This window comes from Pongo pygmaeus, chromosome 8 (genome assembly GCF_028885625.2).
Source record: "Pongo pygmaeus isolate AG05252 chromosome 8, NHGRI_mPonPyg2-v2.0_pri, whole genome shotgun sequence".
NCBI lineage: Eukaryota > Metazoa > Chordata > Mammalia > Primates > Hominidae > Pongo > Pongo pygmaeus.
The window spans coordinates 131,440,811-131,468,422 of NC_072381.2; the positions used below are offsets into that span (position 1 = coordinate 131,440,811).

Consider the following 27,612-nt stretch of genomic DNA (forward strand, 5'->3'; position numbering starts at 1 on the left):
GAACCTAGGGCCTGGCCAACACAGTACCTTTGGTTCTTTTGAGCTCACAAAGCAGGCTTCCTGCCAAGAGGGCATCTTTGGCTATGGGTTTAACTCATCTGTGTGCTGGTAAATGTTGAACAGCCCATGGGGTTGGGGGCAGGAAAGCCTGATTTGCAGTGTTTGCCAATGTCCGTGGTGTAAATACTCCCCCTGTGGCTGGTTTCAAGCTACCACCTGACATCACTAAACATGGAAGAGATGCAGGCAGCTACCATGACCTAGGTTTTCTGCCATACAGAAATAATGGATGAGTGCAACCTCAAGAGCACAGACAATTATAGCAAAATGGAGAAAAATGTAAAGTGAGTTTTGAGTACTTATTACCTTTTTTCTAATATATCATAAATTTGTATAATTTAATCCTTAATATTGGCTAGGTTTAACACCTAGCTTGCAAAATTCCTGGAAATTTGTTCTCTCTCACCAACCAGGGTGAGCTGGCTCCCCTACACCATGGGGTTAGCCTCCCAGCATAAGTTGGGATTGAGGTCTCTGCCTTCCTAGTGGACCAAGCAGGATAAGCTGTGAAAGGTGATTCCTTTTGCCCATTGTCCTGCTGCCAGGCAGCTGCTTTCCCTTACTCCCCATATGTCCCTTGCTCCAGCTATATGCCTCCAACCTGACTAATGTCTCAGGACCTCAGGAACTGGGCAGATTCTGCTGAGAGTTGTGGAGGTGGGCATTGAGATGGTCTGAATCTGTGTTCCTGCCCCAGTCTCATATCAAATTGTAATCCCCAAAGTTGAAGGTGGGGCCTTGTGAGAGGTGACTAGATCCTTCATGAATGGTTTAGCACCATCTCCTTGGTTCTAAGTGATAGGAGTTCTCATTAAATCTGGTTGTTTAAAAGTGTGTGGCACCTCCCCTTTTTCTCCTGCTCCAGCCATGTGAAGTGCTGGCTTCCCCTTCCGCCATGATTGTAAGTTTCCTGAGGCCTCTCCATAAGCATATGCTGCCGTACTTCCTGTATAACCTACAGAACTGTGAGCCAATTGAACCTCTTTTCTTTATGTCAATGTGAGAACAGACTAACACAGGTGTCCAGTCTTCATACTGTCATGCTACTTGGTAGCTCCTCTTTTTCTTTGTGTCTTACAGGCCTGACTTTCTGAGGTACTGTAGTTTTATGACATCTTGATTTGCTCTCTTAGGTCCACTGTGGCTGTTGATAGGCACTGTGTGCCAATGCCTGTGATTATAAGCTCACGTGGACTGCTTCCTTCCCGGTAATTGTCATGTCTATTTTACGGTATTCCCAGTTGTAGGGACAGCAGGAAGCACGGCCTAGACTACCGCACCCCTGTCCTGGCTTGGATTAGTTGTGGTTGGTCCCACAAGAGTTTGAGAGAGAAAGAGATGGGCATGGCATGTCACACAAACCTGAGGGGTGCCAGGCGGAACCCAGTCTCCCGTTGTCCTGGGGTCCTGGCCAAGGCATGAGTGAGCCGAGTTGTTCTGGCCAGAGGATCTGCAGGCAGAGGCTTCTGAGGGGGGTTTGGCTTACAGGTCCCCTGCAATAAACATAGGGTTAGGCAGGGTCACTTTCCAGGAGCCAGCGGAGGCCCCTGAGAAGCAGGGCCTGCCACTTGGCACAGGCCCTGATTCCTGAATATCATCCTCTCACCATACAAGGTGGGTGGAGGCTGACCTCTGTTAATCTTCTTGCCAAAATTTTCTGTAACATTTAAGATTTATCCATGGATCGTAGTTATAAGCACTCAACTGCGGGGCTTCTGGACTGCCCCTGGGCCCTGGGGTAGCGTTGATGTTGGGGTTTCTCTGCCAGTGTCACCCTGAGGATACACACTTTCCTGTGCTTTTAGTTAGGCAGCTTCTCTGTTCACCCTAAAATGAGAAGTTGGTGAAAATCTTTCCAAACATCACATTCGTTTCTTCAGTTTTGCCAACATCACATAGCAGGACTCGTTCATCTGTGGGTGGATTAGACGGTGAGGATGGTTGTGCTCAGTCTGCCACGTGCAGGCGCTGTTCCACATGTTGCTCCGATGGCTCCGCGAAATGCACTGAAGTTCTTCCACTAGATACTTTCTCATAAGCTCAAAGAATTGATGCAGTGGTCTGAGGGGCAAGTCAAGCTTTGTAAACACACTAAGGGGCAAGGCTGTGTTGACCAGAAGCCAGTGTGAGGAAGCTGGCCAGGGGAGGTGGGGTTATTCTACGCTGGGTTTTAGCCAAAAATGATGCTTTGGGACTTGTGCAAGTCACTTGACCTCTTTCTCTGGAAAATGTGGGGGAAAAGACCTATCTCAGCATTGTTATGAGGATTAAAGAAAATAATGTATAGGAAGTTCCCAGCACACAGATAATAGTTATTAATATCAGCATTCCTTCATGCCGCAATTTAAAAATGTTTAGTAGAAATAGAAGAAAAACGGCGGGGCATGGTAGCTCATGCCTGTAATTCCAGCACTTTGGGAGGTCGAGGCGGGCGGATCACCTGAGGTCAGGAGTTTGAGACCAGCCTGGCCAACATGGTGAAACTCCGTCTCTACTAAAAATACCAAAAATAAGCCTAGCATGGTGGCACATGCCTGTAATCCCAGGCTACGCAGGAGGCTGAGGCAGGAGAATCGCTTGAACCCTGGAGGCAGAGGTTGCAGTGAGCTGAGATCGTGCCACTGCACTCCAGCCTAGGTGACAGAGCGAGACTGTCTCTCAAAAAAAAAAAACGCCCCTTTTTTTCGTGGGGCCCCTCCTGTGGATACCCGTGAGAGAGGGGTTCATTGGAGCTGTGTCCAGAAGTCAGTAAGTGTTGGACACATCTCTGCTCTTGGCCCCAGGTGAATGTGGGTGCCATGTCTTGTCTTTGAAGCCTGGAAACACTCATGAATGCACAGAACGTCTGTTGGAAATGGTGCTAGAACCTCCAGGGAGACCACCCCTAATAATTAAATGCTTCAATTCACCATCATAGGACCCAGTATATATCTAGCAACACTCAATGATTTCAAACACTTGAGTTGAATTTCTCTCACAGTGCCTATCATATGAAAATTACATTTATAGCAGTTGGGGCTCAGCTGAAAGAATGCAACAATATAATCACCATTTAACATATCTTTGTAAAGCAAAGGAAGCTACCACAGAAGTTTGTAAATCACAAGTGTCCACAGGTGTGTGGAAGATAAGCTGAGTTGGAACAACGGACACATTGGGCTAGGAAAAAGTCCCTGAACAAGGGACAGACTTATAAGTGATATTTCTACATTAGTTTTCATTAAAAGAAACATTAAATAGAAAAAATTCCCTAGCTAGGAATAAAGGCCATATAATGTGCCCAAGAGCATGGATTGTTTACATATTCAACCAGTTCCACATACACAGTATCCTCACTGGTAGAGCGGGGATGATCATAGTCCCTTCCTCCCGGGTGGATGTGAGGGTTAAATGAGATATTGAGGCTCCTAGCACAGGGCCTGGCATGCAATAACCCATGAGTGTTGTTAGCTGCTGCTGGATTACAACTATTATTAATGGAGTGAATTTACCACCAGAAAGCACTATAACCCTACCAACAAACTTTGGATAATTAACTAAGGTAACAAATCAAGCTCCCCTTCCTATAGATAACAGAAAACTGTGAGCAAGACATGAGTGTGTCATATAAAAATGGATGTATGCACTCATCAAATTGAAATAATTAGCAATACTAGTTTTGCTGCTAAGTATGACTAAGCTGTCTTGGCAATAAAGATAACGTCAGGTTTTTATTGCAATGCTGGAGAAAAAGTGAGGTATGTATCACAATATATTTGGATTTATCATGGAAACATAGGAGATAGGTTAGCCATTCATTCTAGTTTGCCTAGGACATTCCCAATTTATGTTTATCGTCCTGTTTAATTATTAATCACACTCTCTCAGGCATGTCTCCTACTTTAGAAGATAAATTATATGGTCACCATAGTGGTGAAAACCCAAATGACTGAGATGCTGATTGAAGGGTCTGACCTCCAACCTGGGGATCAGCACAGGCACCATCTGCTTCCTCCAGCCATGGCCAGGACATGGTTTGGATGGAAGCATGACACAGGTTGCAAGCAAAGATGTTGCCTAGGTAAGATGCTGCCTTCCTGCCAGGGCTTAACTGGGACAGAATGGCCATGGAACAGTGGGGTTAGTCCAAGATGTGCCTTCACTCCTTAGACATTAGGCATGGAGGTGTGGAACCTATGATGCAAGAAGCACCAGCTGCACATTTTGACCCTGGAGGAAAAGATGAAATTGCCATGCTGTCTTCTAGGTGTTGCTTTTCATTCTGCCTTTGCAAAACCTAAACCTGAACCTCTCCCAGAGTGCTCACCAAGCATCATCTGAAGGGAGCTGAGAAATGACTCTAGGCAGATTGCTCACACATGATAAACATTTCTTTAAATCTATTTTCATTTTAAACAAGGAAATGAATTCAAACCTCATTCTTATGCCCTCTTAACTTCTTCCAGATATTGAAGAAAAATCCAGGTATGCTATTAAATAGGGCTGTTCCATTCTTCTATATTCTGCTCATGTTCTGGCAATAGCCACATATTTCACATTTTTTAGAGGTTTCAAAACAATTTTAAATCCAAATATAACCACTTTGCCTTGACCAGCATCATGAAGAAGTCTCAGCTGTTATCAACTTCACATGGTAAACGAGAGTAAACATGCCCTGCTTATCCAGAGAAATCTCTGCAGGAAGACTGGAATTCATCACAGGAAAATGCCAGAGATGCCCCAGAGATCCCTGACGAGCTTATGCAGGGCTGGTGCGGCATCAATATGTTTCACTGTGCAAATTCGGTCTACCTCTAGCTAAAAACAATTGTGGGAATTATGGCTATAGATCAGAATATAAATGTCATAAACCCTAATGCAGGTATCATGGAACTCGCCAAAGTTGACAGGCGGGTCTTCCATTTCCAGTAACATGGCAGGCTCTGTTGTGCCCTACCCCTTCTCTGATAACCACCAAGAGTTACAAGACAGTAAATGTTTTCAATCTAAGTGAAAGCAGCAGCTTGGAGAGGGAGTAGTAACTGAAGATGGAGGTATCTGCCAAGTTAAGGAAACCTAAATGTGGGTTTTGATACTCTTTCACAGTGAGGAATACAGAAATCCAACCAAGGTCAAGACATGTGGGCAGAAACCAAATGTCCAAGTTTAACGAGAGAGAATTCTCTTCCCGACTCCTCTCCATTCAAGTTGGGCTCTACAGACGAGACCTCAGGTTAAGAATCTTCTAGAAGTAAATGCATACTATAATCTATCCCCAGGATACTATAAGGAGCATTCTTCTGGTGCTGGACAGACCAAGGGAGAAAAAAAAACCTGTCACCACAAATTGTCCTTGAGGACTTGAAGCTGAAATCACATCACCTGGGTATTTCAATAAGCTCCAAGCCATTTAAAGTGGTCTCAAACTGGTACTGCCTCCAGGCACCTGGCAGAGGCAAAATAACCCTTTATGGAAGAACATACCTGCATCCTAGGCCTTGAAGAACTATAATTAAAAAACGTGAACTCATGGAAAAAAAAAAAAAAGCATACAAGGAACCAAGGAACCAAGGAACCAGGAGTGAGAAGTGATAGGAACTTCAGTAGTAACATATCCAAAGACTTCAGATTTGGGGATTATTGGAAAAAGTTTTCTTACTATGTTTAAAGAAGTACAAGACAAGCTAGCATAGTTGAATTAGAACCAAAGAGAACTTCTAGAAACAAAGTACAACATAGATGAGTGCAAATTGCGTGAAGGTAAGTACAGTTTGATACCACTTATGTAAAGTTTAAAACACAAAACACTATTCATGGATACATATTTATACAAAAATATTCAAAATATTAGATAAGCAAACTTTAACATTGCTTGTGTCTGGAGGGAGGCTAGTGTAGTTGTAGTGACTTTAATGTTTTACTTTTTTTAAAAAGGATAGAGTATGCATATTATATTTCTGAAATTTAAATAGGCATATACATCTAGAAAGATGTAAAACTGGTTATTTCTATGTAGAATAAATGTGAGTAAATTTTAGTTTGTTTTTACTTTTCTATATTTTAAATATTTTAAAAACAATAACTTCAATCTTTGGGCTAAGGAGGAAAACAGAAGAGAACATATAGACTATTTAAAAAATATACACTACAAATTGGAACCCGTGAGCAAGGTAAAGCAATGTTTAGAGGAAAGTTCTTAATAATATTTTCATGTAACTGTCACAAAGTCCCAAAAGGCAAGTACTATTATTTCACATTTGTAGAGGGGAGATTAAAGTCATGTTTCCAAGATCTAATGGTAGCAAGAGGAAGATCATATAAGACCTTGAGCTGGTTGAAGGTAGGGGAGAATGAGAAACCAGACCAATCTAATAAAACATAGGCCAATCAAGGACAAATAAAATAAATGGTATTAAGGATTACTAGGTGGTCATCTAGAAAAAAAATAAAATTTGATTATACACTAAATGGGATTGATTAGGGAAACAGACACATGGAGAACAAAAAAAGCAGGGTGAGGCGATGGCCCACCTGGGAATGACACGGAGCCAAGGGAACCCCCACTGTGGGAAGTGGTACAAGAAAAACTGAGGCTACTGGGGTCTGGAGCAGACCCCCAGCAAATTGCAGCAGCCTTACAGAAGAGTGGCCAGACTGTTAAACAGAAAACAACCCCATCCAAAGGTCAGCAACCTCAAAGATCAAAGGTAGATAAGCCCACAAAGATGAGAAAGAACACAAAAACACTGAAAACTCAAAAAGCCAGAGTGCCACTTTTTCTCCAAATCATGGCAACACCTCTCCAGCAAGTGCTCAGAACTGGGCTGGGGCTGAGATGGCTGACATGACAGAAGTAGGCTTGAGAAGGTGGGTAATAAAGAACTTTGCTGAGCTGAAGGAGCATGTGGTAACCCAATTCAAAGAAGCTAGGAATCATGATAATACAGGAGCTGAAAGCCAAAATAGTCAGTTTAGAGAGGAACATAACTGGCCTGTTAGAGCTAAAAAAAACACACTACACGAACTTCACAATCACAAGTATTAACAGCAGAATAGATGAAGCAGAGGAAAAAATCTGAGCTTGAAGACTATCCTTCTGAAATAAGATGGGCAAACTAGAGAGAAAAGAATGAAAAGGAATGAACAGAAGGTCTTGAGAAATATGGGATTATGTAAAGAGACCAAATCTACAAGTGATTGGGGTACCCAAAAGAGACGGGCAGAACAGAGCCCCCCCAGCAAATTGCAGCAGCCTTACAGAAGAGTGGCCAGACTGTTAAACAGAAAACAACCCACAAAAATCCCATCCAAAAGTCAGCAACCTCAAATATCAAAGGTAGATAAGCCCACAAAGATGGAAAACATACTTCAGGATATAATCCAGGATAACTTCCCCTACCTGGCAAGACAGGCCAACATTCAAATTCAGGAAATCCAGAGAAGGCAAGATACTCCATGAGAAGATCAACCCCAAGACACATAATCATCAGATTTTCCAAGGTCAAAATGAAAGAAAAAATGTTAAGGGCAGCCAGAGAGAAAAACCAGGTCCCCTACAAAGGAAAGCCTATCAGACTAACAGCAGACCTCCCAGTGGAAACCCAATAAGCTAGAAGAGATTGGGGACCAATATTCAACATTCTTCAAAGATTTTTCCAACCCAGAATTTCATATCTGGCCCAATATCATCTAGATAATGAAAGACCCATTTATGTGCTGTCTTCAAGAAACTCATCTCATGTGCAAAGACACACATAGGCTCAAAACAAAGGGATGGAGGAAAATTTACCAGGCAAATGGAAAAGACAAAAAAGTAGGGGTTGTAATCCTAGTTTCTGACAAAACAGACTTTAAACCAACAAAGATCAAAAAAAGAAAAGGGCGTTGCATAATGGGAAAGAGTTCAATAAGAAAAGCTAACTATCCTAAATATATGTGCATCTTATACCACCCAGATTCAGAGAGCAAATTCTTAGAGACCTGCAAAGAGACTTAGACTCACACACAATAATAGTAGGAGACTTTAACACCCACCTGACAATATTAGACAGAAAATCAACAAAGACATTCAGGACTTGAACTCAGCTCTGGAGCAAGTGGATCTGTTATACATCTACAGACCTGTCCACCCAAAACCAACAATCTACATTCTTATTACTACACAGCACTTACTCTAAAATTGATCACGTGATCAGAAGTAAAACACTCCTCAGCTAATGCAAAAGAACTGAAATCATAAGTCTGTCAAACCACAGCGTAATCAAATTAAAGCTTAAGATTAAGAAATTCACTCAAAACCACACAACTCCATGGAACCTGAACAACCTGCTCCTGAATGACTCTTGGGTAAATAATGAAATTAAGGCAGAAATCAAAAAGCTCCTTGAAACTAATGAGAACAAAGAGCCAACATACCAGAATCTCTGAGATGCAGCTAAAGCAGAAGAGGGAAAGGTATAGCACTAAATGCCCACATCAAAAAGCTAGAAAGATCAAGTTAACAACCTAACATCACAGCTAAAAGAATAGAGAAACAAGAGCAAACCCCAAAGCTAGCAGAAGACAAGAAATAACCAAGATCAGAGTGGAACTGAAGGAGATAGACATGAAAAACCCTTCAAAAAAAACAATGAATCCAGGAGCTAGTTTTTTTTTTTTTTGAAAAAATTACTAAAATAGACCACTAGCTAGCCTAATAAAAAGAAGAATCAAATAGACACAATCAGAAATGATAAGGGGGATATTACCATTGATCCCACAGAAATACAACTATCAGAGAATACTATAAACACTTCTATGCATATAAACTAGAAAATCTAGAGCACATACAGTCTCTGAGATGGAACCAGGAAGAAATTGAATCCCTGAATAGGCCAATAATGAGTTCTGAAATTGAGGCAGTAGTAAATAGCCTACCAACCAAACAAAACCTAGGACCAGGCAGATTCACAGCTGAACTCTACAAGAGGTACAAAATAGAGCTGGTACCATTTCTACTGAAACTATTCCCAAAAAATTGGAAAGAAGGGACTCATGACTCATTCTGTGAGGCCAACAGCATCCTGGTACCAACACCTGGCAGAGATAAAACCTCAGGCCAATATCCTTGATGAATATTGATGCAAAAATCCTCAACAAAATACTGGCAAACAATCTGGCAGCACATCAAAAAGCTTATCCACCACAACCAAGTAGGCTTCATCCCAAGATGCAAGGTTGGTTTGGGATATGCAAATCAATAAATGTGATTCATCACATAAACAGAACTAGAGACAAAAACCATATGATTATCTCAATAGATGGAGAAAAAGTCTTCAATAAAATTCACCCCATAATATAAAAAAAAACTCCCAATAAACTAGGTATTAAAGGAACATACCTCAAAATAATAAGAGCCATCTATGACAAACCCACAGCTAATATCATCCTAAATGAGTAAAAGCTGGAAGCTTTCCCCTTGAAAACCAGCACAAGACAAGATGCCCTCTCTCACCACTCCTAGTCAACATAGTATTGGAAGTTCTGGGAAAGGCAGTCAGGCAAGAGAAAGGAAGCGTATTCAACTAGGAAGAGAAGAAGTCAAACTATCTTTGTTTGCAGATGACGTGATCCTATATCTTGAAAACCCCATTGTCTCAGCCCAAAAGCTGCTTAAGCAACTTCAACAAAGTCTCAGTATATAAAATCAATGTGCAAAAATTGCTAGCATTCCTATACACCAACAGGCAAGCCAACAGCCAAATCATGAATGAACTCCCATTCAGAATTGCCACAAAAAGAATAAAATACCTAGGAATGCAGCTATAAGGGACGTGAAGGACCTCTTCAAGGAGAACTACACCACTGCTCAAATCAGAGGACATAAACAAATGGAAAAGCATTCCATGCTTATGGATAGAAAGAAGCATGGCCATACTGAAAATGGCCATACTGCCCAAATAGAATCAATGCTAGCTCCATCAAACTACTATTGCCATTCTTCACCATATTAGAAAAAACTAAAAATTCATATGGAACCCCAAAAGAGCCCAAATAGCCAAGACAATCCTAAGCAAAAAGAACAAAGCTGGAGGCATCATGCTACCTGACTTCAAACTATACTATAAAGCTATGGTAACCAAAATGGCATGGTACTGATACAGACACATAAACCAATGGAACAAAATAGAGAACCCGGGAATAAGACTGCACACCTACAACCATCTGATCTTCAACAAACCTGAGAAAGAGCAATGGGAAAAGGATTCCCTATTTAATAAATAGTCTGGAAGAACTGGATAGCCATAGGCAGAAAATTGAAGCTGGATGCCTTCCTTACACCATATACAAAAATCAACTCAAGATTGATTAAAGACTTACATATAAAACCCAAAACTATAAAAACCTTAGGAGAAAATCTAGGCAATACCATTGAGGACATAGGCATGCGAAAAGATTTCATGACAACGTCAAGAGCAAAAATTCACAAACGAGATCTAGTTAAAGAAAGAGTGTCTGCAGCAAAGGAAACACAGAATGAACAACCTACAGAATGGGAGAAAGTTTTTCAATCTATCCATCTGACAAAGGTCTAATAGCTAACATCTATAAGGAACTTAAAATTACAAGAAAACAAGCCCAGTAAAAAGTGGGCAAAAGACATCAACAGACACTTCTCAAAAGAAGACATTCATGGAGCCAACAAACATGAAAAAGAGCTTAACATCACTGATCATTAGAGAAATGCAAATCAAAACCACAATGAGCCAGTGAGCTACCATCTTATGCCAGTCAGAATGGCAATTATTAAAAAGTTAACAACAGATGCTGGAAAGGTTGCAGAGCAAAAGGAATGCTTTTACACTGTTGGTGGGAGTGTAAATTAGTTCAACCATTGTGGAAGACAGTGTGAGGATTCCTCAAAGACCTAGCAGCAGAGATGCCATTTGACCCAGGAATCCCATTATTGGGTATATACCCAAAGGAATAGAAATCATTCTATTATACATGCATGCATATGTTCACTGCAGCACTATTTACAACAGCAAAGACATGGAATCAACCTAAGTGCCCATCAGTGATACACTGGGTAAGAAAATGTGATAAATATACACCATGGAATACTATGCAGCGATAAAAAGGAAGGGGATCATGTCTTTTGCAGGGACGTGGATGGAGCTGGAGGCCATTATCCTCAGCAAACTGATGCAGGAACAGAAAACCAAATACCCCATGTTTTCACTTATAAGTGGGAGCTGAATGATGAGAACACATGGACACAATGGGGGAGGGGGAGGAGGAGAGCACCAGGAAGAATAGCTAATGGATGCCCAGCTTAATACCTAGGTGATGAGATGATCTCTGCAGCAAACCACCATGGCACATGTTTACCTATGTAACAAACCTGCACATCCTGCACATGTACCCCGATCTTAAATTTTAAAAATGGCAAAGATGAAAAGGCAGTTCATGAAAAAGAAAATCTTAAACCTGTGAAAAGGTATTTCATCTCACTATGAAGTATTTCCTATGAAGAAAAACATGGAGACCACTGTTTTTAACCTATCGACTGGCAAAGAGATGAAAAACCTCCGAACACACTGTGTTGGTGAGGAGCTGGATAATAGAATAGCTGGAAAAACTCCTTTAAAGGCAGCTTCACCCAATCTATCAAATTTCTAAATGCATATGGCCTTTGCACAGCAATTGTGCTTTCAGGAATTTATCCATCTTGGGCAAGATTAAGCCTGTGTGACATAGCAAATGATTGAAAACAACCCATCTGGGAATCTGTAAGGAACAGGTTAAAGAAGTCATGGTATAGCTTCACAAATACGATGTAGCCAGTGAAAAGAATGAAGCAGATGTATAAAACTAATAAGGAATAACCAAAGTAGAAGAAAGTACATAATGTGTTGCCATTTGAATTCAAAACAAGGATGTAAGATGAGTGACAGCAAGTTGACGGTTGCTGAAGTTGAGTGATGGGTAGATAGGGTTTCACTGTACTCTTCTCTCCAATTTTGAGTGTTTGAAAATTTCCATAATCTCTCCTTGTAGAGAGGTGGGTGGGGGGGTACAGCTGAGACTTTTCATTGTATCCAAAATTGTGTTTTATAAAAGCCTAGTAACAGTGATGCTTGCTTCTGGGAAGGGAGACTGGTGACAAGTGTGAAGGAGACTGTTTTCTGAATGACCCTTTATACTGTCGAGATTTTTAATTATAGGCCTATATTACCTATTAGCAAATGTAAAGGCTAAAATATCAGGCATCTGCTTTTTATGTAATTTGCATGTTTGTAGTAACAGAAATAAGTGGGAAACAAATACCCCTTTGAACGCTGTAATCACGTGAACAACTTCCCTTGAAAACGTGTTCTGAGAAGTTCTTTCTCTTCAGAGAGAGATTGTGCTTCCGTGGATAACTGATACCCTTAAAGACATTTGATGTTTGTGTCTGATGAATAATTAGTATATGATGCCAAAGAAAGTTCAGCTAAAGTTTCTGGAAGTATTGGGTAGGTGGCAGGGAGAGTCCAAGACCTTGGTAGCTGTGTTTTAGATTTACAGAGGGAATGGACTCATTTTCATTAATCCGTAACTAACTGAATGTGATGGCGCCATGGAGAATGGCACTGTGACATCTGATTTTTTACTATTTTAAGTCCACATCAATTCAGCATATTTCCTACACATCTATTATGTTCGAGGGGCTGGACTTAGGTGTGCCTGGGATCAGTCTGTGCCTTCAGAAGTAGGGCAGAGCTGGCATACTGGTAACTCCAGGCTACGGCAGCAGGTGATCAGGGGTCCTGGAGGGAGGACTGTGGAGAGGTCTTAGGGGAGGGTGAGATCTAGAACACAGGGAAAGGGCACGGAAGGACACTCACCAGTACCTTTATCAGTTATTAGCCTGTGCTTTGTGTGTAGCAACAGAAGCTCTCATAAAACTCAGTTTTCTTGTATTTCATCTTCTTTAGGAGAACATACTAATGAATGGGTCTTCTTTTCTCATTACAAATTGGCATTTCTGATGAGCAAGGACCTAATCCCCAGATTTCTAGACTCTGCAAGTGCTGGTTTCAATATCAGACACCCACACAGGTCCAGAAGGGCACATGCCCTTATCCATTCGGAGCCAAATTCATTTTGTTGAATAGTTTGAAAGTTTGGACTTAACCTCTGAACTGGCCAGCACCTGACTGATCTACAATCATGGCTTAAATTAATTGGCTTTGCTCACATCTGCATCCTGACCAGGCATTTGAAGGAGTAGCTGCTGTTTACCAGTAACAGCCCCAGCTCATCGTTCATCACCTTTTATAAGGGTTTGAGGAGGAAGAGGAATTTGGACTTCCTTGTAATAGCTGCCACCATCTTCCCATGGCAACTTAAACAAAGTAGCCTTTTCTTAGATGAGACTGTGCCAGACTGGTGAGTCTTGTGTTATAAAATATTATATGTTGCATATAATACAGACAGATAAGTTGTTGATTAGGAGAAATGTGTTTTGACAGCATCACTGAACTGAAGATCTCCACCTCTGCAGAAAATGCATAGAGCCTTCTTTAAGATGCAGTGAACAGCTAGATGAATACACTGAATTATTTTTCCTCTAATATAGCTGATGGGATGAAAAGAAAAGTTTGTTTCCTTGATCAAGACTGGGGAGTTAGGATGAGAAGCTTGAATTCCAAGAGTCCTTTTACCATGAAGGAAGTGGTACATTGCAAAGCTATGTTTGTGGACAAGAGGGTACATTCATTCAGCTCTCCTAAGTCAAACAACATTTATAGAAAATGAAATGGTTTCTATAAAGACCTAGCTGACAGTTTAAATGTGAGGTGGACCAAGATGGTGTTTTTGTGATAGTGTTTTCTTCTGGAATGCTTAGTACATTGGGACAAATGAAGCAGGATTAGCTGTGTGTCACGTTGTCCTGGGCAGGGCATGAGGAACCCCAAAGTACAAAACGTCAGTGGATTCAATTTGTGCTGCCAAACAAGTCACCTCTAAATATTCTCCACACCTGCATGGAATTAATTCCCGTTCCCTATGTGTGATGGGAGAGAAATCACACACTTAATCTATATCATATGTCTCGGAAAAGTTCCAGACAGACACCAGCCTGGAGTGAGAAATGTGGATTTTTCAGTGAATGATGTTTAAAGGGTAACATTTCCTTAGTTTCATAAAACAGAATGAAGGACTTTTTCGGGCCTGCTTTAAAGGAAATCTTGGAAGAGTCCCTGCTGGTGGAGAAAAAAACACCAGCAGTAGGAATACCTTCCTCTAATAACACGGTCTGTTAGCCCCAGTTTGACATGGTACACAGGTGAGTTGCTTAAAAGAAATAAAAAGGTTCAGGATGAGGGGTACATGGGAGAGGAGCTTCCCTGCTCTTTGGCTACCTGAAATGTGCACACAAAATACTGATATTGGTGCATTTTATGAGTTCATAGCTTTTGTCAGATTCTCAAGTTAAGTCCACGGACCAGAAAAGTTTAGGGCGTGCTCACCACCTTCCATGACTGCAAATCTAAAACAAATTAGAAAAACAAATGTAAAATAACTGTCAATAAACAGAAGAAATTGTCTATGGACTTTCACTAAAATGGAAGTGGACTTTGCAAGCATGAAAGGAATGGGAAAATTCACAAAAGAAAAATTCAATATTCAAAACCAGAATTCTTCTTATGCCAAAAAATCACAACTAAAATTACATTACTAAAATATTTTTAAGAGAAACTTATAAACCAAGAAGAAAACCTCTACCTCTCAAACAGAAATAAATAGGCAAAGGATAGGAAAAGTCACAGAACAAATACAGTGAACAGCAGTGGTATGCTTGAGCTGGCTGGTACTGGCTCATAACTGCCACTTCCCTACTCCTTATTCAGTAATGTCACATTAGTAGCTTGAAACTGGCCACAATGGGAAGTTTTATACCAGAGAAATCAGCTGTAAATCAGAATTTTTTTTTTAAAAGGGCCAGTTTGCCAGCATACCATTGGCTAATGGATACTGGATACATAAAAACTAGTTCAAGTGTACCAGTAATCAAAAAAATACAAGAAGAAATGAGATCTGGACAAGGTGGAATAAGTACATTTCACACTACTTCTCCTGCTAAGTGCAACAAAAATGTCTGGACATAAAGTATGCTGGCTAGGGATCTCAGAACTCAAGGAACTACCCAATGGTGTGTTTGTGTGTGTGTGTTCTTTTATATATTTTGGCCTGGGCTCTGGATAGGCCCACAACTGGAAAAGCCTGCTATCTCGAGCCAAAAGACTGGAGAAAGAGCAGTCCAGAAATACAGAAGTGTTTTGACCATACCTGACCTTATTCCAGCTCAACACTTGAAAAAAGCCATGCCTCCCTCCTGCTCCTCACCAGGCATCATGGCCTAGAGACTGGCAGATCTCTACTTTCTATCACTTCTTGCAATAACATGCCACATCCCTTCCCTGGAACGGAGACTATGGGTAGAACTTTTAGTGGATTTCTCATCACCATGGAGTCCAGAAGGAAGGGGAATAACATTTTTTAAGTACTGAATGGAGAAAACAGTCAACACAGAATTCTATATCCAGCAAAACTATCCTCTAGGAATAAATACATTCCCAGATAAAGGAAAATGAAGAGAATTTGTCACCTACAGATTTGCTTTAAAAAATGGCTAAAGAAAGTTTTTCAGACAGAAAATAATAAGCAAAGTTAAGTTTTAAAGATTATGTTTGGCTGAAAGCAAAATTACAACATCTGAAGTACACATAAAGGTAATATTTAAGACATCTGTGTTATAAAAGGAAGAGGAAAAGCGACCTAAAAGGTGATAGTTTCTGTATTCTACTTAAAGTGAAGAAATATTGACTAGTAGACTGTGATAAAGTAAGTACATATATACTGTAATCTTTAGAGCAGTGGTTTTCAATCAAGGGAGGTTATGCCTTTCAAAGGACATTTTGGCAATGTTTGGAAACATAATTACACATGTTACTTCCATCTGGTTGATAGAGGCCATGGATGCTGCTAAACATTCTACAATGCACAGGAAAACCCCACATAACAGAGTATTCAGTACAATATGTCAAAATGCTGAGGTTGAGAAACTGCCCTAGTGTAATCATACAAAAAAAAAATACAAAGATATATACTCAAAAACATAAATGCAGATAAATCAATATGGAATACTAATCTGCAGGAACACAGAAAAAGCACAATGAAACAAAAACCAGAACAAACAATATTAACATGCTAGACTTGACTTAAATCCAAAAATGTCAACAATTGCATTAAATATGAATGTTCTAAACACACCTATTAAAAGACAGTGACTGGCTAAATGGATGAAAAAATATAATCTATATGCTGTCTACAAGAAACGCTTTTCAAATGTAATTCCATAGGTATGTTAAAAGGATGGAAAAATTCATACTTTGCTTTTCATGCTGTTTTTAGAAGTAACCATTTCTGTTTGCTGCAATCATGAATGATGTTTCCTATTGTGAAATACCATTCATGATTGCAAAAAGACAACACTAATACTAATCAAAATAAAACTGGAGTGGATATAATAATATCAGATAAAGTAGATTTTAGAACAAAGATTACCAGAGCTAAACAGAGACATGACATAATGATAAAAGGGTCACTTTACCAAGATGACACAACAATCCTAATTGTGTGTATCACAAACAACAGAGCTTCAAAATACATGAAGCAAAAACTGATGAACTCAAAAGTCCAACATCTCCTCTTGGTAACTGACTAGACAGCAACAAATTGAGATATTTTATTTATCAAACTGGTAAAAGTTAAAATTTAGTATTAGCAAAGTCATGGTGAGAAAGACAATAATAATGTGGGAATGCAAATGTATATGAGTTCTGAAAAAATATTTTTATATTGTGAGGCTTAAAATGGTCATACAATCTTCCAACCCAATATTTTACTTTTAAGAATCTCTCCTAGGGGAATAAAGAGGTCCCAAGATTCACCTGTCTAGAATTTTCTAACAGCAAAAAATGAGACGTCAAAACATGCCCAATAATTTGCAAGTACTTAAACATTTATATTCAAGTATAGTGTTATTAAACATTTTTAAGGATTTTTAATGCCATTGTAAATGGGACTGATTTTTAAGGCAAAACAAAGCAGTATATAAAACTGTATACAAATAAATTGTTAAAATACACAATTATAAACAAAAATTATTAATATAATAGCAGTAAAAAATTACTAGTGATTATCTCTTGTTTATTTGCTTGTTTTCTCCTCCCTCCAAGTTTTCTATTGTGAAATATCATTCGTTATTGCAGCAAACAGAAATGGTTACTTCCAAAAACAGCATAAAAATGAGATGATATACATAAACAATACAGTGCTAAGTTTGGTACGGAGACACTCTGTATATAGGTGGTATAATTCTTGTAAATAATTTTGAAATAAAATGAGAAAGTATAACTGATGCTTCTTAGGGTGACCATCTGTCTTAGACTGCCTGTCTCTATTTTACTGTCCAGGCGTAATTATTACTAGTCCCTCTGCTATTCTCAATAATGTCATTGTTTAGTTGCGTGAGTGGTCTAACTATTCAAATACTTAAAAAATTATAACTAGTAAATTAAAATATATGACACCCTTATTATTATACTCCAGGCACCAAACTAACTGCTTTATGTGGATTATCTCATTTAACCATCTGAGTAGCTGAATTATCTCCATTTTACAGAGGCACCGAGAAGTTAAGCAACTTATCTAAGCTCACACATTAACAAGCAGCAGAATCTGGATTTGAACTACATCCTATCATATTAGTACTGAAAGCATACCTGGGCCTGCCTAAGTGCAGGGTTGGCTGGCAGGGGTCTGGCAGGGACGCTAGGTGCACGTGGAGCCCGGTGGAGAGGAGGAAGCACTCGCTGAGTTGACTGGGGCTGAGGGACATTCAGGCCGTTGAGGGGTCTGCTGATGTCAACATTCTGACACTGCGGCAATCTCCTGGGATTGTCCTGTACAGTCAAAGTAAAAAGCCATGCTATAGCGGGTTTCAAAAATATCAGTGATTCCTTAAGGAAAAAGCAGTGCCAACTCATCTGTTATAGCTGAAGGCCAAGGTGGGGTAAAGGAAAGAAATCAAGGATGTACAAAAGAGGGGAACTATTTTTGTATTTATTTAAACTTCAAAATTCAAACAGAAGCATCACCTGCCTCCACCCCACCAAATCTGGAATAGAAGGATCGATTTTTGTTTAGATTTTAAAAAACTGTTTAACAAATAGGTGCAAAGCCCTTGAAAAAGTACCAAGTATAAAGACACGGACAGAGATCTTAGGGAAGTTACAAAAGAGATGTGAAAATAAGACACAGCTTAATGTGTACAAGGCTCAATGAGAACTGAGAAAACCACTGGGGAAAGGAGAGTTGCGGCTTCAGGAAGCCAGGGCTGAGGTTGGGGCTTGGAGTTGGAGACGTTCTCCCACATGGTAACCCGTTCTCAGAACAGGTGCTGCAGGGGCCCTTATACCTCAGGCTTCCACCCCTTCCTTCCTCTCTTTCTAAAAACAGCTTAATTGAGGTATAATTGACAAAGTATACAACTTGGTCATTTTTGACATGTTTACACCCATGAAACCCTCACAACAAACAAGTAGACAAATGAATGCATCCATCACCCCAAAGAGTTTTCTTGTCATTCTTCTCCCTTCCCTCTCCCTCCAATCATCAGTCTGCTTTCTGTCACTATCAGTTTGCATTTGTCAGAATTGTATATAGGTGGGATCACAGAGTATGTACTCTGGTTTTTCTTCTTTTACTCAGAATAATTATCTAGAGATTCATCCTCAATGTTGTATACATCAATGGTTCATTCCATTGTGCAAATATACCATTGTTTGTTTATCCTTTTACTGGTTGATTGATGGATATTTGGATCGTTTCTAGTTTGGGGCTCTCAAAAATAAGGCTGTGCTTTCTTTTTTTTTTTTTTTAAATAGAGCTGCGTTTTTCTTTTTTACGAAAATAAAGATGTGCTTTTTGGCTACCACACAAAGCCGTTCTCGCTTATGGTTCCACCTTTGGGGATGAGCAGGGGTAAAGCTTATTGGGAATGGCAGCCTCCTCCTTGAAGCCCCACCCTTTGCGTTTTTTGGATCAAGGGAGTTAAAACAGTTTATTGCCTACTGCATATGCAGCAATGATTTTTCAATCACTTCTTATTTTTTTGACACCAATCTTGTTCACTGTTATAATTTGGACTCTTGTTGACTAAGTTCAATATTCAAGAATTCTTGTGGGTACATCAGAAAAACTCGGTGGGGAAGAACTATTAGAATGAACTCTAGCTGTAATTCACTAGGGTAGCAAGAGGGTTAAGAGACAGCAGGGAGCCGTGAAGTACTCTGGGTTAAGGATCCAGTTCTCTGAAACCACAGGGTGGACAGGGCTTCCTCAGCTCAGGGCTGGAGCAAAATGGTCAATTCTGAGAGCTCCATGTAACTTTTGAAAAATATTTTAAGAGTAACAGTGGGCTAAAGCAGCTCACCTAAAGCGAGCTGGTGGCATTTGGAAACCATGGTGGGGCTGGCATTGGGGGCCAGTGTCAGGAGCCAGCTCAGGCTGCAGACCCAGTGGGGCCCCAGAAATGTGGCTGGTCTGGGTGACGAGGGATCACAGTTCACACTATGCTGCACCATATCATGCAGGGGACACTGACTGCGCCAACAGGATCTAGGTGGGCTTCCATGGGGGCACCGTGGGGCCTCCCTCTGGCCCCAGATCACAGAGACCCTCCCTCAGAGCCTGTTGACCTGGTGAGGCTGGCTCAGCATTTCACATGCAGTGCCTCTAGGATCCCATTCTTATTCAATCTTGTATTGAAAACCTCATGTCTGCATGTGTGCCCTGAGCACTCACATCTACTCAAGACTCACCTTCGGTGGGTAGGAATCTGGCGGCTTCCTCATCGGGCCTTTTCCAAGGTGGCCGAGGTGAGCCTGACAGGGTTGGGAGCCACGGGGCGGCCGGGAAGGGCGCACACACCTGCAACAGAATCCCATACCTGCTGACCAAGCGTGTTTCTCCTTCTCACTGACTTGACTTTTTACACTTTGCTCATAGTGGCACTCAAAAGTTAGCACACTACTCAGTGCGCTAAACATGCAAAGGAAAAATTACCTAACACTCTTAGGAGATTAAAAAATAAATACTGGTTTTTCCCTCAAAACCTCTATTTTGTCAAATTAGTTCTTACGCTCCATAGAAATGCAGTGTAGTGACACCTGGAAGATGATTTGTATGAAGCTGGCATTTCAGCGATAATGTCTTTGAATATATTTGGATCAAAAGCTACCCCATCTGATGAAAATATTTCAATGTCTCCATGTTGTATAAAAATTACTAATGTAAGGGTGGGAGAAAACACATCAGTGGAATTTCCTGACACCCTGCTAGCTTATGTAATAAGCAGCACATTGTTGTTTGAAGGGAAGTAAAGGAGGCAGCTGATCTGGCAGAAATTTAAAACAAGAAACCCCCCAAGAAAGAACCAAGTCCCAGGTTTATGATCCAGAAAATATGACCTTTGCTAAAAAAATGAAGCGAGAAGCAGTTTGCTGTACATTTTCTGAGCCACCATTTCTTTTTTTTTTTTTTTTTTTTTGAGATGGAGTCTTGCTCTGTCGCCCAGGCTAGAGTGCAGTGGAGTGATCGCGGCTCACTGCAAGCTCCGCCTCCTGGGTTCATGCCATTCTCGTGCCTCAGCCTCCTGAGTAGCTGGGACTACAGGCACCCACCACCGTGCCTGGCTAATTTTTTGTATTTTTAGTAGAGACGGGGTTTCACCGTGGTCTCGATCTCCTGACCTCGTGATCTGCCTGCCTCGGCCTCCCAAAGTTCTGGGATTACAGGCTTGAGCCACCGCGCCCAGCCTCTGAGCCACCATTTCTAGAACAGATGACAAGCTAAACCCAGGGTACCTTAGTTTTTCAATGGTGGTCTTCTTATTTGTAAACAGCAGTCGTATCAAGGTCTTCCTTTTGAGATAAACCACAAATCCGGCAGCAAGAAGACACAGGATGGTCACCAGAATTCCTATGGTTAAACCTTGGTTATCTGAAACAAAACACATGGGGCTCACAGAAGGAGGCAGTTACAATGAAATATGGGAGGTATCAAGTTGTGACATTTATGGCAAAGTGAACTCTGAAGCAACAGAAATGAAGAGAGTATACCCGTGAGTGATGTACTAATAAACTGTCTTACTTCAGATATCATGTTTGAGGTTCAATCTATGTTACCATCATTCATTTCTGACAACTCTAGAACTTGCTAAACAGGAATATATAGTCGGGTAGGTGGGGTGATGAGCTGGACCATGCAGGTTCCCTGAGGTGTGACAACGGCACAGTGGACCTTGGTAGCCACAGAAGGTAGCAGGGAGCCATCACTGAAACCTCACCGGAATCACAGCCATCCCCAGGCTCAAATGTTTCTAGCCCCCAGCACAGATTTGCCACTCCAAAGTGCTTTTCTTTACTCATTCTGTAGTTGGGTTCTGCTTTATCTTTTTTCGTATTTTTAAAAAATGAATTGCTTTCTTGCTGGACATCTCAAAGTAGATAGTGAAAAAAGAGAAAGAAAACTCATTTAAATGAAACACCCATGGGTTTTGCTTTGTTATGTTGGGGACTTAAAAACACAGCCTCTGTGGGGGAAACCCTTTTCCTGGGAGGAAGCTATTTTCTCTAAGAAAACATCATCTTTTCTATGATCTGCTGCCATTCTGTTTAATACAGTTAAGAGCCTCCTCAAGGGTAGGGAAAGGAAGGAAAAAATCAAACCATCAGATTGGTTTCTTACAGCAGCTATGGTCAGCGGCTGTCTGGGAAGGACTCTAAATGCTCAGACTTAGAGGAGGTCTACCTGTGATTTCAACTGGACAGTGAATTTTTAGAGGACAGGGATCTTGATTCATTTGTCTTCCCGCCAGCAAGGATCAGGGGGTACTTCACATCAGGTAAGTGTGCAACAGTCCTTTCCGGCTGCCGGTGATCGCTGTGAAGGTGACTGCAGTTACCTGGGCTCTCCTCGGCCCTGCCTCCCACCTGGACCCTCAGCTGGCTGTGGACCACTGCAGCAGCAGCTCCTACTCCAGGGAAAGAATGTCTTTCACACCTTCTCGGTTTCTTGACCTCATCCCCCACTAACAAGGCCTATCAGGGATGTGTCTTAGCCTAAGCAAGACAGCCAACAGATGACAGTCTTGACTCACTTGTTGGTGTTACTGGAAAAGCATTGCTTCTGGTTTCCTGGCCAAAATGTCACTCTTTTCAGACCCTTAGCAGTGATCACAGGGGGCTCTAGCTAGAGTTCTGGTGTCTCATAACAAAGTTAATTTAAAAAGTGAACAGCAAAAATCTTGAACTGTAATTTCTAGTTCCATAAAGTGAATCCATAAATCTTCAATACATCAATCTATGAAACTGAACATTTACAGGGCCCCCACACTGAACCTGCTGAACTCCCCAGGGTTGCTCAAGCCAGAGGCCCGGGCAGTGAGTGACTCCATTTCCCTCTTCCCCAGGACCAGCACAAGCACCGTGTCCTGTGTCCCCTCCTGTTGGCCCAGTCCGCACTCTAGAATCTGAGCCCAGGCCAGTCCACACTCTAGAGCTTCGCACAGCCAGCTATCTCGGCTTCAGAATGCACATTTCCCTCGCCCCCTTCAGACCTCAACAGATGCAGGGTCCCCAGAAGCCTTCCTGACAACCCCCTGCCACTCTGTGGGGGTTGCTCCCCTCCCATGATGCCCCGTCTCCCTGCAGTCGTACCCCTCACTTATGCCATGTCATTCTTGCTTAACGTCTCTCCAGGACCCAGGAGAGTGGCTGGTGTGTGGCAGACACACAAGTACTTGTTTAATGAGCCTCTGAGCCATGGCCAGGCCAGGGAGCAGTGGGCCATGGTTGCTCATGGCCTGCCTTGATTTTATATATGTATGCACAGAGTGGAGGCAGCGGTATTTCAAAGGCACTCTCTTTTATGCAGTAATGGCCATGGGGGAAGGAGTTAGTCTCTTACATTGTTTTCACTTTTTAACATTCTTACTTGTTAAATGAAGGGTTGGTGACTCTGTGGGTTCCCTGGCTTTTTGCAAACCCTCAAACCTGAGTACTGCTGGTCACGCATGTCCACAGCAAAGGGCCACAGAGGTCACCGCCCTTTCTCCTACCTTCTTCTCCAGTTTGTTTCAATGCCATTCAGTTTGCTTGGATGGATGGAGATGGAATGGGTGGCAGGGTCTCTGATAAATTAAAAACTAAAACTCTGCTATTTTCATATAATAAATGCTAAAAGCCATATCAGAGCATTAAGTGTCAGCCAGAGACCAGTCATCAGGGCTGTCAAGGCTGAGATGTCATTGGGGAAAGGGGACACTGGGCCCAACCCTTGCTTCTCCCCCACTGCTGTGGAGGCTCAGTGAAAGGCCAGACTTTTGAGTCCTCTTCCTCCTTGCTGCAGGGCTGGGGCCTGCTACAGTGGTAACCTGCTGCTCTCTCAGGAGTAGCACTGAAGCACGTCCATGTTTTAGCAGAAGCTCAACCAGGAACTCGCTGCCCTTCCTTGCACTGTTTCTGTAGAAGTGCCTGGTAGGCTGGACTTCCCCTCCTGAGCCCCGAGAACTGTGTTGTGTCTGTTGTCATGGAAATGATGGCAAAGCCACAGAGTCAATGCTGCCAGTCACAGGAGGCCTTGGGGACGTGTGACCTCCTCTGCAGCAGCACTGGTCACGGTCTCCATGTCATGGGAGGGCTGAGATGAGTGTCAGTGAGGCAGTAGATGCATGCTCCTGCGATCCCACGGGCGCCTGGCCCTGGCCGCGCTCCCTGTTGGACTCTGCAGCTTCCTGCCTTGCTTCTTTCCCTCGAAAAGAGGCATCATTTAGACTTGCCCCTGAATTGCCCAATAAGAACTCAGAGAAAACAGCACCGCACCAGGAAACCATTTCTAAAGGTCATCCGAGGAGAAATGGCCACGAGTTCAAGCACAGCTGCTACTAAGAGCTCCTTTGGGGACAGGCAGACCTGTGTGTAAATCTTAGCGAGATCACATTAGGCAAAATACTTAACTTCCCTGAGCCTCAGGTCCTATGTATGTGAGAAAAGAATCATACCACCTTCTTCAGAGTTGTATAAGGAGGGGATGACATTGTGGGCATAAAATGCACCACACAGCACCTGCACACATCAGTCCATATGCAGAAGCTGTTGCAATGACTCCCACTGCTGCCTCGACTGTCAGCTTTACTAAGAGGTGGGTGTCTTTCCAGTAAGATTTTAAAAAGGCATTAAACTTCACACCTTGTCACCCTACCACACAGATGTTGGCCTTTACAAAGTCCTTTGATACAGTGATGAAATTCATACCCATTCAGCAGTTCGCTATAGAAATGACCTTAGTTAAGAAAAGTGTCGCAGGCTAAGGAACTGGCAAACTCAGCCACTCAGTCAAAGCAGAGAGCAAGGAGCCTCAGAGAAGATCGGGCAGGGATGACAGGGGCATCTGGAAACTGTGGGAGACCCTAGGCTGTGTAGACCCATGTGGGGCCCCCACTGGGTTTCTTGTTGGCTCTACCTGCACCCACGCTGACAGCTGGTGAGCCCACCCGCCCCCAGGGGCTCAGCCTCCTCCCACCGGGATGCAGGGGCTTCACTGACCTGCTTGCCGGATGGGGCCGCTGTCTGTGCTTCCTCCAAAGCCAAACTTGTCACAGAAGGGAGGTGCCCAGTGGGCCTCGCAGTGGCAGTTCTTCCTGTTGTTGCACACCTTTCAGGGCAGAGGGGAGGGACGTGGGGTTAGGGCATATGCTCTGTGCATCACCACAGCAGAAGCAAGGGGGCCGTGGTCAGAGCCCCCCAACACTGACACAGCCAGACTCAGCACACGCCATGGTGCGCATGAGCCCAAAGCCGGCACTACACACCACACAGGTGCGACCAAACCTGAGGCTGTGAAGATGCATCATCTGCCTATTAGTGGCTGTAAAGAGAGTGATGAAGATTATTTGGGTTCATCAGCTTGCCTCCCCCACCCACCTCACTTCCTTCTCCATCTCCCCATCTTCCTTTTTCAATTCAGAAAACTGACCATGAGGAGAAGCCCCCTCAGCAGTGAGGAGAGACCGTGCTTTGGGGCTACAGACCCAGAGCCCTGGGGCACTGCGGGACCTGACAGATGCTTGGTGCATCCCTGTCTCCTTCAGACAGAAGGCTCAGAGAGGCTGGTGACTGCCGGGTCCCACGCCAGGCTGGGGTCCGAGGCAGGCCCCCTGTTTCCTGAGCCTAGCAGGGTGCATGGGATTTCCACTAATACCTCCTGAAGCCTGTCCCCGTGTGTCCTTCCTGCAATGCCTGCCTCCTCCTTGCAGAGTTTCCCAGTGGCTGTTCCCTGGCTTCCAGTCGTGCACCAGGGTGCGAATCCAACAGTGGATTCTTTTCGTTGTGAAATAAGAGAATGGTTCTGGCACAGCGAGAAAGGGAGACCAAGAAAGCCCGAGGAGGCTGTGCTTCACCCTTGTTGGGCCCAGCTCATACACCAGAGCATTCCATGCAGGGGCCAGCAACCCCTGCCCACCTGGTTACCAAGGGCTACTGATGGCAGCCACTCCCAAGCCTGTCCATGCTGGTGGGACTCGCTATTGTGCCAGATGTAACTAACTGAAAGTACATGATCCAATGGAAGATGACCATGAAGATGATATATATTTAATATATTTTTTTCTATGAAAATTAGGTTGTCAAGTCCAGGCACGGTGGCTCATGCCTGTAATCCCAGCAAGTGGGAGGCCAAGGTGGGAAGATCACTTGAGGCCAGGAGTTCAAGACCAGCCTAGCCAACATGGTGAAACCCTGTCTTTATAAAGATAAAAAAAAAAAAAAGTTAAAAAAAATTAGGTTGAATCCTTTGGGAACACTGGATTAAAAAAGAGAAATCACTAAAAGAATTTCTGAAAAATTAGGAATGAGTGGGACTACTGCACAATGATAGGGAAGAGCTGCAGAAGACAAGGAGGAGGCTGTTCTTGGACGCTGTTGAGTGTCTAAGGTTCCCCTCCACAAAAAGAAACGAACTAGAAGTTGTTGATGATGCATTTTTGGGTGGTTTATATCAGGAAGTCGACGCACAATGACATTCAGTAAATCAATCCTAAAGGCCTCAGCCCTCCATCAAAATATGGCTGCCAGATACACACTTTCATATTTTAAGGCAAAATAAAATGTGTAGAGTATATGTCTCCCATGTAATGCTTTCCTGCTTCAACCGACTTGTTTTGATGAATCAACCACCTACCCTCATTGCTTCAGATAAGAAGGCCGACTGTCAAGATAGGCTTTAATAAGTTAGAAGGTAGACTGCTATAAAGCAGAAATTGAGTAGAATTAGTCAGCATTTGTCAGAGCCTATGTCGAATGTAAGTGTCTTGCCTGTCCCCTCAAAGATGCTGCTGTGGATGTACTAGCCCCAGATTCATGCCTGCCCCTCATGGCTTCTCTCTGCAACTTGTGGTCATGTGCCTTGTTTTAAAACCCACAGGAAGGTGCTGCTGGGAGCCTGCCCTTGTTAGGGTGGGACTGTGGCCAAGCTACCCTTCAGCAAGGCTGGGTAGGCTCCACCTACCCAGCAAATGTGGGCCTCTCCTCTCCCATGTGTGGATAAGGCCCAGGGGTATTGGAAAGGGAGTGGTCCAGGGTCCTCAACCAGCTTGCAGCTTGCCGGCCATATTACCTTGGGCACACCATCCCCCCAGCTCAGGGCCTGGCTTCTTCAGTAAAATAATAGGACTGGACTTGATCATCTCTTAACAGCCATCAGAAAATAATCTATGATCCAATGAAGACATAAGAAGATTCCATTCTATGTTGGGAGTTAGCTAACCTTACCATCAACACACCCATCTGAGGTGACACTGTGATCCTTTATGGTTCCAGCATGATGGTAATTTACAACCCCCTTCCCCCTTGCACCCCGTAATTCTGTGTAAGAATCATTGGCAAGTGTCTACAAGTTTTAAAATGAAGAATTTGGAGCATGATTTCTGTAGGAAAGGTTTCAGGAAAACAAATGAACCTCTGGTGTGGTTAATCAAGACTAATATGATTCCATTGGAAATAATTAAGCCCATCAAGAAAAATAAATTATGTTTTTAGCAATTAGAGTCCTCTTCTACCCTAAAGGTTCTCTGAACTAAAATAACAGCCTTCTTTAGTTGAAACCCATTGTGTGTGCTTTCAAGAACATGTGTTTAATATGATCTGTTATCCTTGTTTTAATTCATTTTGGAAATATTTCAGTTCAGACAACTGGTTCTGAATGTTGGTAGTAAGAGGAACCGCACAGTTTGAAATGTTAATGTGAAACTCTTCATGAAGGAAGGTTGCTTTTCAAATTACTTTGAACAACAAAAATCTTTTTTTAAATCATAGAATGTTAATTTAAAAGGTAATTACAGCTCAATCTGATTTTCGTTGTTAAATAAAAGTCACATGAGAAGGTCAAAAGAAATGAATATCTTTAGAAGAAAATATTGCA

The 27,612-nt window shown here is 42.3% G+C and overlaps 1 protein-coding gene across 1 annotated transcript in view; it reads right to left on the reverse strand.

The window, feature by feature from the left end:
- ADAM12 (ADAM metallopeptidase domain 12) overlaps positions 1-27,612 on the reverse strand; it is a 374,252-nt gene that overhangs the window by 5,722 nt on the left and 340,918 nt on the right. Inside the window, exons 18-22 of the mRNA XM_054436011.2 lie at positions 24,741-24,849; positions 21,000-21,135; positions 19,956-20,064; positions 17,856-18,035; positions 1,423-1,553 (exon numbers count right to left, since the gene is read on the reverse strand). Coding sequence (XP_054291986.1) covers positions 1,423-1,553; positions 17,856-18,035; positions 19,956-20,064; positions 21,000-21,135; positions 24,741-24,849 — 665 coding nt within the window. The remainder of the gene's footprint in view (positions 1-1,422; positions 1,554-17,855; positions 18,036-19,955; positions 20,065-20,999; positions 21,136-24,740; positions 24,850-27,612) is intronic.